Source organism: Hibiscus syriacus, unplaced genomic scaffold, assembly GCF_006381635.1.
Source record: "Hibiscus syriacus cultivar Baekdansim isolate YM2019G1 unplaced genomic scaffold, ASM638163v2 tig00113124_pilon, whole genome shotgun sequence".
In the NCBI taxonomy this organism is placed as follows: Eukaryota; Viridiplantae; Streptophyta; class Magnoliopsida; order Malvales; family Malvaceae; genus Hibiscus; species Hibiscus syriacus.
In genome coordinates, this window is record NW_024063444.1 from 256,605 (window position 1) to 269,288 (window position 12,684).

Here is a 12,684-nt window from a genome sequence, read left to right on the forward strand (position 1 = left end):
GTCACAATCGCTAATTAAGTGATCATTGGTCAATAACAAAGATCCTTTGTCTTCATGAGGAAGAAGAGTGGGAGTAGGATATTTGGTGCTTTCTCTCCTAACTCACTTTTGGTCGAGATGTTTTACAATGACCCTTAGTGTTTATGTTAAGCGAAAGATCATTATAGCTACTCTTAGGTTGACATGTTTAATAGATATTAAGATTGATGGTAGATTTAATTATGATAAATCACATAAATTTATTAAAAATCGTGTCTAGAGGTCACGATTTTCTAAGAGATATCAGACATTTGAAGTCTTTGATTATGAGATTAAATAATTAGATAAATTTTGAGATCAATTTTATCGAATATACTTTGATTTTATTGAACTTGTCAAAAATTATTTAAAAATGATAAAATATTAAAAATTATAAAAATAAAAATAAATGTATTAAAATTTATAAAAAATATTTATATTAAAATAACTGTTGCGAGCTTAATAAATTCATTTTTAACTAAACAAATTAACCTAAAATAATGTGTCCCAATTAACGAACATTCCAGACCTCAACTAACCTCAGATTGGTTTTAATGGTATTGTAAACGTGTCCCAACAAATGAACTCCTCAACCTCTATAACGGGATTGCATTTATAGTTAGGTTAGATTATTTTTTTTCATTTGAGTAAATTATCAATTTAATCATTAAATTATAAAATTAATTATATCTTGACCATTAAATAAAAAAATTGTCAATTTGGTCACTAAATGAAAGAGTTCAGTGGTTTCTTAACCCTAAATTGAAGATATTGTTTTTTTATTAATAAATTGAAGATATTGTTAAATACCCCACATGTCAACCATTGCTCAAAACAGTAAAAGAAAGAAAGAAAGAAGAAATAATCGAATGGGAACACACATGATTTATTCGGTGTGATTTGAAAACTTCCACAAAGTTTTATTAAATACTTTCTTTTACTTTATCTCCTCGTGCGGTCTTAATGTGGGTGTTTAGATTTAGGAATGACAGAACAACCCGAACCTGACAGGGAAACTCGAACCCTGCTAAGTTTAGGTCGGGTTTGAATAATATCGAATCGGGTCAGGTATCAAAGTAAAATTCGATGATTTTTCGGGTTCGGGGCAAGGATACCTTGCCCCGTTCTACCCCGATTATATATATATATATATATATATATATATATATATATATATATATATATAGTATTTTATATTTTTTATATTAATTATTTATAATACAAACAAAACATTTAATCTAGGTTTCCCAGTTCCCACTTTTCCCTTTGTATTTGCTATTCCTACACAGCAGCAGGCAGGTAAGCTTCACTGCTTCAGTCTTCGATTCTTCGTTGTATGATTTGAATATCGGAACAAGTTTGTATTTAATTATGTATGCGTTTTATTTTGGAGTTTAGACAATTATTTAGAATTGAGTTTGAATTTGTGACGGTAGTTTGAATTGTAAATCATGTAGACTATTGTCCAGTTTTTTGTGATCGTTTTTCTATTTTTTATGAAAACTAAGGCTGCTCGGTTTTTCTCGGGATCGGGTACAACATTTTGGGTCGAGGACGGGGTAAAAAAAATCCCCGACGGGACGCCCTGATAAAAAACTCAATAAAAACAGGGACAGAGATTCATTTCGAGGACGGAGGAGCAAAACCCACCCCGTTGCCATTCCTATTTAGATCCATAACCACAATCCAGGTGGTAAGTGATCATGTGGATACAAATATTTGTAAATTTTGGATCAATAACCCTCGCATTGAATTGAGCCAACCACCAACGCCCAACGGTGTCCTAATGCTCAGTTTCTTTTCGCAACCCTTCTCCCAGCTATAAAAACCCTCGAGCACTAACCAGAAACTACACAACAATCAGCATTAGCACTCACTAAGCACTTTCCGTACAAGTTGTATAAGATCGTTTCTTTTTGTGTTGTAATCAATCAAAATGGCTAGCTCTCTTATGTCCCTTAAGCTTGCATGTGTGGTGGTGTTATGCTTGGCTGTGTTGGGTGCACCCCTGGCTCAAGGAGCCATAAATTGTGGTGAAGTCACATCCAAACTGGCGCCCTGCATTCCTTACTTGAAGGGTCCAGGCGGTGGTGCTGTTCCTCCAGCATGCTGCAGTGGGATCAAAACCCTCAACGGCGAAGCCCAAACAGCACCAGACCGCCAAGCAGCTTGCAACTGCCTCAAAAGTGCGGCTGCCACCATCACTGGAATCAACTTAAACCTTGCAAGTGGACTCCCAGGCAAGTGCGGTGTCAGCATCCCTTACCAGATCAGCCCCAGCACCGACTGCAAAAGGTTCCAGTGCCTCTAATTTCTTTTAAAATACTCACTGAGTTCTTCGGTTATGGTTATCAATTTCTTAACTGATGAATGTTTTATTTTTGTTGTATCATTTGCAGCGTCAAGTGAAAGTTGGCCATGGAAGTTCCTCAGCTCATGAAAGCTACAGAATAAAAATGGATGTTAAAAATCCATAGGGATAGTACTTTTAGTGAAAGTAATCTCAGTTATGTAACGTTGTTCGTTGTGTACTAGGTCGCTTTATGCGACTATATGATACTATCTTTTACCTACTTTTATTATTAATATACGTGTTTGTTCTATATTAATATCGATTATATGCACTTTATTTTCTTTTCTCTAAGTATTTTATATAAATATATTTACATGATTTAATGATAAGGAAAATTACTATTAATATTTCAGTGAAATTATCATTGAAGGTGAATTTAAAAATGTCAACAATTGACTGTTCACTCTTTCTAGTCAGAAGTGAATTATTATCATATATTGATGTTTTAGAATTATTGTCCAGATCTATTGTAAAATTTTATGTAATTACTTGCCTTAGTTTTTTGACCATCATTATCCAACTGATCTTCTCTCAAATCAAATCAAAAGAAATCAAAAGAAGTAAACTATCTTTGATTAATGTTCTCAATTTTTACCCTGATGATTCTCCATTTTTTTTTAAAGGGGATTTGTGCCGATGATCCTCCACTTAAATTAGAACATGTAAACTTCAATAGAATGTTATCAATCTCACCCCCTATTTGCACATCAATAATAATAATTTAAGATTTTTATTTAAAATATATATATACACACACCAAAACAAAGACGGATATGATCTAAGACCTAATCAAAAAGATTAATTTTTAAAAATAATATATAAAAATCTAATTTTTTTTATGTTTTTGTTCTCTATTTATTAGCAGTTCATAACTAATTTGTTTCACCAACCGATTATCAACTCAATCACTGAGTTGATCCAAAGTAGTGTGAAACCAAAATACTCATATAAATATTCAATCATGAAAATCTTCATATAAACATATAAACAATTATCATGACATATCAATATACCTTGCATTTGACTAATTCATACTTTGTTTGCTTGACAATAATTTATCACAGAGTAGATGGTTAATCTCGAACCTTAAAACAACTAAACATACAACATATACAACACATAAATGCACTCACTCACCTTGTTGGAATCTCTCTTAAGTTCACAAGCTTCATTGCCTATCACTGGTACCGGAACACCCACTAACGTTTTGCTTGAAACATCGAATGCATGGTTAGATTTTCTCGCTAATTTTTATCTAGAACTTTGTCAAGCTTTAAAAATAGTAGATAAAGATAACGATAAATTTACACGAGAAATAAGCGTGAGGCTTTTCTGTGCAAGTTTGCCAACCAACCATCGAGCTAATAAGAGATTTTGTTCACGTTGAGCGAGGTGGATCGAGGCGACGAATGCTACATCAGCCTAGAAGCTTTTGTGAGCTAGGATCATTTGCGAGAAATCAACTTGTGAACTAGAGTTGAGAAAGACTTTTGATATATTACATTAAAATCACAATGGAGGACTTGATGGAATTCTACCCGGCCTAGATGTACAACCGAATCTCAGAGATCACAATAATTTGAATTAACAAATATTATGAAAATTTTAGATTAAAGCATGTGTTGTCAAAATACTGGTGTAAATTCGCTAACAAAATAAGAGTTCATAAAATATAACATAATCCGATATTAAAATCCAAAACAAGTAAAAATATAATATAGTCTAAAAATGTCCATACAATGACTAGATAAAAAAAACATGTTACCAGTCTATCCTCGAAATACCAAATAGAATCTTAAAGATAAAAGGGAACTAAAAAGACAGAAATTAAAAGAATGAGTTATAAACCCCAATGTGTCTCCTACACAAACATATATTGGTATTAAAAGAAAGACAAGGTATGATATATCAAATAACATAAAGAATATGCAAACAGTAACATTAGAAATTAATCATCAAAATGTAGCGTCAACAACACACAACCTTACCTTTTGTCTCAAATAAACAAGATGGGGACATTACCCTCCGAAGAGGTACCCAAATCAGAATACAAAAATCGGGATGGAGATGTAGCCCTCCATAGAGGATTCTAGTCGGAAAAAAAATCAGAATGAGGATTAAGTCCTCCGTAGAGGATCTCATATAGAAATAGGATGGGGATTTTTCCCTCCGTAGATGAGATGATCCCTAACAAAAACAAGATGTGGATAATGTCATCAGTAGAGGATCTCAGGCAGATGAAAAAATAATTCAATATACATAATAAAAATAATACAACAATAACCGGAAATTCAACATGTCATTAATACACATAACGAGAATATGAGCATGCTTACAAACATAATCATTTAGTATAATAGCATAATCAATAGTCAACATGCACTCAGACAATTCAATAACAATGTACCAACTGAAAAATAACATGAAAAATAATCATTTAATATTAGTAAAGGGACACACCTATACCAGGTAATCTATATCGACTAAGCCTTACACTTCCCAAGACCAATAGTAATAGGTCATGCGAAATGAGATCTTAAAAACACACACACTAATATATGAGTATTGAAACAATATATTTAAAAAATTAAACTATCAAGTCACTAAACAATACTTAAACATATCTCGAGATAATTTCGAAATCGAATTGAGTTGAGCGAGGATGGTTAGAATCTACTTGAGAGGGATACAGAGAAACATGTTCACCTTCGGAACATAACATCATAAAGTGAGTCCAAAATTTCAGAATTTACCTAACTCAATTATAACTTAAAAAGAGATAAATAAGGCAAAATAAAACCTTTGAGTTAGAATTTGACAGAATGGACACAAGACATAAAAAAAACAGAAAGACATGAGTAGTTAATGGAAAAAGTAAACATCAAAGCGGTTAACGATCAACGGTTCGGTCAATAGTTCTATTCGGTCAAACAGTTCGGTTTGGGTGGATCGGTTCGATCTTTTAAGGTTGGACCAATTTATGGCCGATGCAATCAGACCGATCTAGGGTCAATTAAACCAGTTCAACCGCATAAATAATCTCACAGGCACACGGCGACATGTGAGGCATTCTACGATGGACTAAAAATGAGAAAAAAAAATTCAGAATACGTTTTAAGACACGAGAAGTCGCTTAATAATGTTGATTTATCGAAAAAGGATGACAGAGAGGGTTTTAATGAAAACCGAATGTTTGTCTCTTTCCTAATTGCAAACGGCAACGGCGAACAACGAACCAAGAGCACCGGACGAACGATGATAACAGAGGTGTACTTCACGGCCAAGGAATGACAACCAAAAGTGAAACCAAACAAAAATGACAATGAACTAATTTGGAGAGAGCTAGAACGGCCCAGAGAACAGTTTTGCACGAACGAGGAAAAGAGAAAAAGAAAAGGAGGTTGGGGATTTTTATTATAAAAAACCTAAAGTAAATCACGTTATAAGTCCTCGTATTATTGAAAACTGTCGCCCATATACAAAAGTTTATAATCACTACAATTTAACCCAAAATATGGGTTACAATATGCAACGCACATTAGAGAATTGTTGACATATGATATCGCGTGTTGATGAGAACGAAGAAGAGTTAGATTGATTGATCTATAAATATGTTGAATAATTTTGAACTAAGGCCCAATGATATAATGTATAAGTTTTTTAGATTAAATTATTATTATATATGATCACAACTTTATTTTATTGAATTTTTTTAACGATGAGTTATTAAAATAGAATGAAAATATAATTTTAAGGACCAATTTGAAAACTTTTTATTTAATGAATAAAATATATTTGATTTTATAATTTAACGATTAAATTGATAACTTACCCAAATGAAAAATAATAATAATAATAATAATAACCTACCCCTACTATAAATGCAATCCCATTACAGAGGTTGAGGAGTTAATTTGTTGGGACACGTATTCAAGACCATTAAAATCAATTTGAGATTGAGGTCTGGAATGTTCGTTTATTGGGACATAGACCTCGCAAATTTGATCCCAAATCGAATACTAGAATCAATTTACCCATATGATATTTGATATAGACCCGAACATAATGATTAAATTTAATCTAAAATCCAAACTATATCCAATTCAAGCCAAAATCAATCTAAATTTTAGTTGAACCTATATAGACTCATACTCAATTTAATCCGAACCGAAAACTATCTCAACTGAAAGTAAACCGAAATGAATTTAACTCAATTCAAAAGTAATTCGAACCGAAAGTAACCTAAACCAAAAGTAATCCGAATTTAATTTAACCAAATCCAATTCGAACTGAACACTAACCCGATTTTTAACCAGGTAAATTATTAAAAGTGACTAAATAATTTATTGTTATTATATATATGTTAACTATATGATGAATAGAAAAATGATGTGTGTTTTATTCTCTTTTTACATTATATTACTAGTTAATCACCACTTTTGATAAAAGTTTAATAGCCACCAGTTCCACGTTTGAAAATAATTTAATAGTTTATTATTATTTTTTTGTTTAAAAGCTGATCTCCGTATTTGATTCGATAATTTTTTAAAAAATATTAAAAATTATTTGATATGAAGCATTATAAAGTCAATTTTCTACCCCAAAACTTTATTGTATATGATTAAATTTAAATATAGTCACTTAGATGATATATTACAATTAACTTTAAAAGAAAATAAATTTCACTTTTTTATAAACACATTATTATGGAACACAAATCTCAAATAAAGAGAATTCACTTTAATTCAAACGGACAACTTTATTTTAAATAATGAATTTGTAGACACTCGTTTTTGTACAGATTTTTAATTATTTATTATATCCGTTAGTTTAATTATTGTTATTATTATTATATTATTATTATTAATTATTTTGTTACATTTTTGCATGGCCCAATTGAAAGCCCAAATACAAAGGCAGCCCAGTACAACCAAACCACCAGGACCCAAATCTACCCGAGGCCCAAAAAATACATAAGACCAACAATACTTGAAGCCCAATCACTCAGCAACCCACCATACTTCAGACCTGGAGTCGACTCAAACCGGTCCAAGAAGATAACACAACCCGATTCAACTAGGGTTTCAAAACCCTAGTTCTGAACCCTAGCCTCGTCGCCGCCTAACTTGATATCTATTAGCTTTGCTTACGTTCTCTGTTGTCGATGCCTCAATCTGAACCAAGTCAATCAATCCATCAACGATAAAAGAAAAGCCAAATAAAAAATTGAAAAGAAATATGTTGATATCCAAGGCAAATCCTCAGAAAATCTCAACAAACCCAAGCCTATCCATCAATCACAACTCACACATGCAGAGCCACATAAAAGAGGGAAAAGAAAGAAAAAAGGGGGACATTCGATATTCAGGGGTTTCTAGAACAAAAAGAGAGAAAATGGAAAACAAAACCAGAAAAAAAACTGAGAGAGAAGAGATTACCTTCGGGTTTCGACGACGGCCACTCCGGTGGTCGAACGTTGGATCCGAACGGGGAGAAGGTTTATGGTGGCGGGTAGGCCAACATATCTCGGCGGTGGCTCATCGAACGATGAGTTTAGAGGCGGCGTAAGGTAAACCTTTCGGTTTCCTTATGTAGATCTAGGCTTGTGGGTTGTTTTTAGGCCGAGAGAGGGTGAGTTTCGGGTTTGGGGTGAAAGAAAGGGTCTTTTGGGACTATTTACTCCCTCCGATCGTCGTGTGCCGCCGTGCCGATCGCCGTGGGTTGTCACCGACGAACTGCGACCTTCTCCTCGACGATGAGAGAGTTGAGAGAATCTGATGACTCTCTATCTCTTCTCTGTTTGAGAAATGAAGAAAATGAGGGGAGTGGAAAGAAATTCAGCATGGGTTTAGGTATAAATACCCAAGTCAAAACGCAGCCATTTTGGACCCCCATTTCACCGTGTTTTCAAGCATAAAGAGTAAATAGCAGACTAGGTCCCTCGTAGTTGTAATTTATCTATTTCAATCATATAATGAAATTTTACTTTATTCTATTTTGAACACTTATGTTTCTATATTTCTATTTTAGTCATGTTATTATATGTTATATTATTTCTATTAAAGTTTGACTTTGGGAACCATATTTGTAAATCTAACATTTTAGTCACTATTTCATATTTGATATATTTATGATTCGGCCTTCATGTTTTTGTTTATTGCAGTTTAGTCTTAAATACTATTTATAGGTTATTTTCATATCTAGTACCTGGGTTATTTAATATTTTCAATCTGGGCTCCATTTTATTTGTAATTACTTTTTAGTCCTTTAACTTTTTATTTTTTCTATTTTAGTATTTTAAGTTTCTATTTTTACTGTTTAGTCCTTTAAGTTATGTAATTATTGTATTAGCCCTTCAAGTTTCTATTTTTGATATTTTAGTCCCTTAATTTCCTATTTTTACTATTTAGACCTTTAAGATTCTATTTTTACTATTTCAGTCCCTACATTTTTATTTTTGTCATTTTAGTCCATTAATTTTCTATTTTTTAGCCTTTAAGTTGTTGTTATTACCATGTTAGTCATTGTAATTATTAAATACTTACTTTTTGACCATTATATTTTGTATTATTTGTATTTATTTCAATCCGTATGTACATATTTTCGTGGTATGTAGACATTTGTATCAAATGTAAATAAATATGCCTAGCTTTATTTGTTGTAAATATTGTATTGTGCATATTTTTATTTGTATTTATTTTCATTTCCATTTTTATTTATAGATGAAATATTTGATTTTTATTTTCAAGAACACGTATGCGTAGAATGAGCGTGGAAAGTATCATTTGGTCGAAGTGGTGCGATCCGATACAACATTTTAATGACATAGTAACTTGAAATAAATTGAGTTTATTTTACTAATTAATTTATTCTAATGATGCATTGTGTGTTATTTAATTTACAATTTATTTCATTTTATGTAAATGTAATAGTTGATTTTTTATTTATTCGATTCACGTTTTCAAATCAAGGACGGAATATTCTTTAATAATGAAAAATAGTTGAAATAGTTTTTCCTTTGGAGGATTGTAAATTTCAAGATTTTTTATCAAGTTAAAGGATTTTCTTTAAATAATTAATTTGAAGTAAATTAATTATATTTTAATAAATGATCATATTTTAATTTTATATTCGATTTCTAATTTATACCATTTACAACAATGTGTAAGAGATTCAGTATCAGTTTTTGGGCGCTATGAGGGTGCTTATCCTTCCCCACGCGTAACCGACTCCTGAATCCTTTTAAATCGAATCTTTGGTAAACGCAGACTGATTTTTATCTTAAAAATTATTATTTTTAAATTATTTTTTAAAAGATGTTTTTAGGTATTCGATCTACCTAACCCAAAGGTCGATGGTGACTTTTTTCAATTTAATTCTAATTAATCCAAAATCACTAAATTTTCCAAATTAAAGTCATAACTGTTTTTTAAAATAATATTTAATTGTTTTTATAAAAAATGGTTATGACAGAATTAATGTAAACAAAGTTAAAAAATTTTAATAAATTTTTCTTTACCAAACAATATTCACTTATAAACTTTTTGGATAAGATCAATATAAAATTCAAGTTACAAACTCTAGCATTTGTTATAGGATCGAATTTGGGTTAAATTATTGTCTCTATATGATGGTTTAATTTAAAATTTTGAACGAATTAAAGTTAAAATTGAGCCTAAATGATAAGATTGACAAACAAATAGACATATTTTTTTTACAAGAATATATCAATAATTTTATATATACTTAATTAGACTCATATCAAATTCAACACGAATTGATCCGATCCAAATGTTGTTTTGAACCGAAAATGAATCGATCTGACATTGACCCAAACAGAAAATCAACTGATCCGATATTGATCAGATCTAAAAATCAACTGATCTGATATTGATCAGATCTAAAAATCAATTGATCCGATATTGATCAGATCTAAAAATCAACCAATCTGATATTAATCTGACCCGAATATCAACCAATCTAACATTGACTGGAACCGAAATGCAACCGATTCAAAAATTGACCCGATCCAATACCCGAACCTACTCAATTTACTATACACCCGAACTTAATCCGTACCAAACCCGATCTGACCCGAACGAAACTAAACCGAATATAATCTAGATCCAAAATAACCCAATCTAAAATAAACCACCTCAAACTCGATCCAAATGACTCGTTTACCACCTCCATTGTACACATAGGCGAGATGATTAAAATCAATTTGAAGTTGGTTGTGGTATGTACCATATTTTTAAAAAACAAATATTTTTTAAAATTATTTTAGGTTAATTTGTTTAGTTAAAAATAACTTTTAAGCTGACAACAATTATTTTAAAATAAATATTTTTTAAAATTTTTAATTTTTTAAATTTTTATAGTTTTTAACATTTTATCATTTTTAAATAGTTTTTTAACAAGTTCAATAAAATCATAGTATATTCGACAAAGTTGATCTAAAAATTTATTCAATATTTAATATCATAATCAAAGATTTCAAATATTTAGCATCTCTTGGAAAATAGAGATCTCTTGATATGATTTCTAACAAACACACATCACTTATCATAATTAAATTAATTATTATTCGATTATATCATAATTAAACCTCTCGACCAAGATTGAGACATAGAAGAAAGAAAATTAATATTCCAACTCCCACTTTTCTTCCTCATGAAGATAAAGGATCTTGATATCGATAGAAGATCACTTGATCAACAATTACAGCTCTCCATCCAAACCAAAAAGGATGAACCACCAACAACTGACATAATCTAATTGTTTCATTAACAATTTTAAATATAATCAAAGTATAATTGATAACAGGGACGGAGCTATGATCAAATGTTAAGGGGTTAAAATAGTCTTATATCAAATAAGCAATAATCTATTAAGTATTTAAATCTAAAAATTGTGGGGGAAGGGGACAAAGGCCTTATTTAATTAATATTTAAACTAAAAAGGACCTAAGATGCTATTATACAAAAAAAAAATTAGGAAGGGAACAGCTCCTCCTATACACCATGTAGATCCGTCCCTGATTGATAAAGTTGGTCTAGAAATCTATCCGATATTTAATCCCATAATAAAAGAAAACAAATATTTTTAGATTAGAGGTCGAAATTAAGTAGATTACTTTTAACAGAATGGTCATATTTCTGAGAAGGCAGGTAGAAAAATTTAAACTAATATTTTAGTCCTTGGCTGTTGAGGCATGATTTTATTTGAATTGAAAGAAAACAGCAATGAAGCAGGAAGTGGGTGACAGTTGCCCATAGTTGATTGGGAAAACACTTTATCTCCTCATGCGGTCTTAAAGGGGTGTTTAGATCAATAACCTGAATCCACATGGTCAATGATAATGAGGATTCAAATATTTTGTTGTTGCAAGGCCCAACGTTGTCGTATTCATACGTATTTCTCAGTTTCTTTCCTTAACCCTTCTCTCAACTTCCCGGCTATAAAAACCCTTGAGCACTAACCAGTAACAACACAACAATCGGCAATCACCATTTGCATTCACTGAGCACTTTCCTTACAAGTTGTATAAGATCGTTTGTTTTTTGTAGTAATCAATCAAAATGGCTAGCTCTATGTCCCTTAAGCTTGCATGTGTGCTGGTGGTGTGCTTGGCTGTGGTGGGTGCACCCCTGGCTCAAGGAACCATAAATTGTGGTGAAGTCACATCCAAACTGGCACCCTGCATTCCTTACTTGAAGGGTCCAGGCGATGGTGCTCCTCCTCCAGCATGCTGCAGTGGAATCAAAACCCTCAACGGCGAAGCCCAAACAACACCAGACCGCCAAGCAGCTTGAAACTGCCTCAAAAGTGCGGCTTCCACCATGACTGGCATCAACTTAAACCTTGCAAGTGGACTCCCAGGAAAGTGCGGTGTCAGCATCCCTTACCAGATCAGCCCCAGCACCGACTGCAAAAGGTTCCTATGCCTCTAATTTCTTGTATAATACTCACTGAGTTCGTTGGTTACGGTTATCAATTTATTAACTGATGAATGTTTTATTTTTGTTGTCCCATTAGCAGCGTCAAGTGAAAGTTTGGCCATGGAAGCTCCTCGGGTCATGAAAGCTACAGAATAAAAATGAATGTTAAAAATTCATAGCGACAGCACTCTTAGTTGAAGTAATCTCAGTTATGTAACGTTGTTCGTTGTGTACTAGGTCGCTTTATGAGACTATATGATATTATCTTTCCTACTTTTTTTTTATTAATATTTGTGTTTCTTCCATATAAATATTGTTTATATACTCTTCATTTTCTTTTCTTCAAGTAGAGGTGTCAATCCGGTTGTTCAG

General features: G+C 31.9%; 1 protein-coding gene across 2 annotated transcripts; it reads left to right on the forward strand.

Annotated features, from left to right (window-relative positions):
* Nucleotides 1-1,883: 1,883 nt before the first annotated feature.
* LOC120185794 (non-specific lipid-transfer protein-like) lies at nucleotides 1,884-12,453 on the forward strand. Of its 2 annotated transcripts, none has more exons than XM_039189907.1 (2): nucleotides 1,884-2,313; nucleotides 12,413-12,453. In XM_039189907.1, exons 1-2 carry the CDS (start codon nucleotides 1,955-1,957, stop codon nucleotides 12,420-12,422), a joined length of 369 nt encoding a protein of 122 aa, XP_039045838.1. In that variant the 5' UTR covers nucleotides 1,884-1,954; the 3' UTR covers nucleotides 12,423-12,453. The 2 variants fall into 2 exon arrangements, with proteins under 2 accessions (XP_039045838.1, XP_039045837.1); XM_039189906.1 differs by lacking the exon at nucleotides 12,413-12,453 and adding an exon at nucleotides 2,418-2,456 and having other exon boundaries at nucleotides 1,913-2,313.
* The last annotated feature ends 231 nt before the right edge of the window (nucleotides 12,454-12,684 follow it).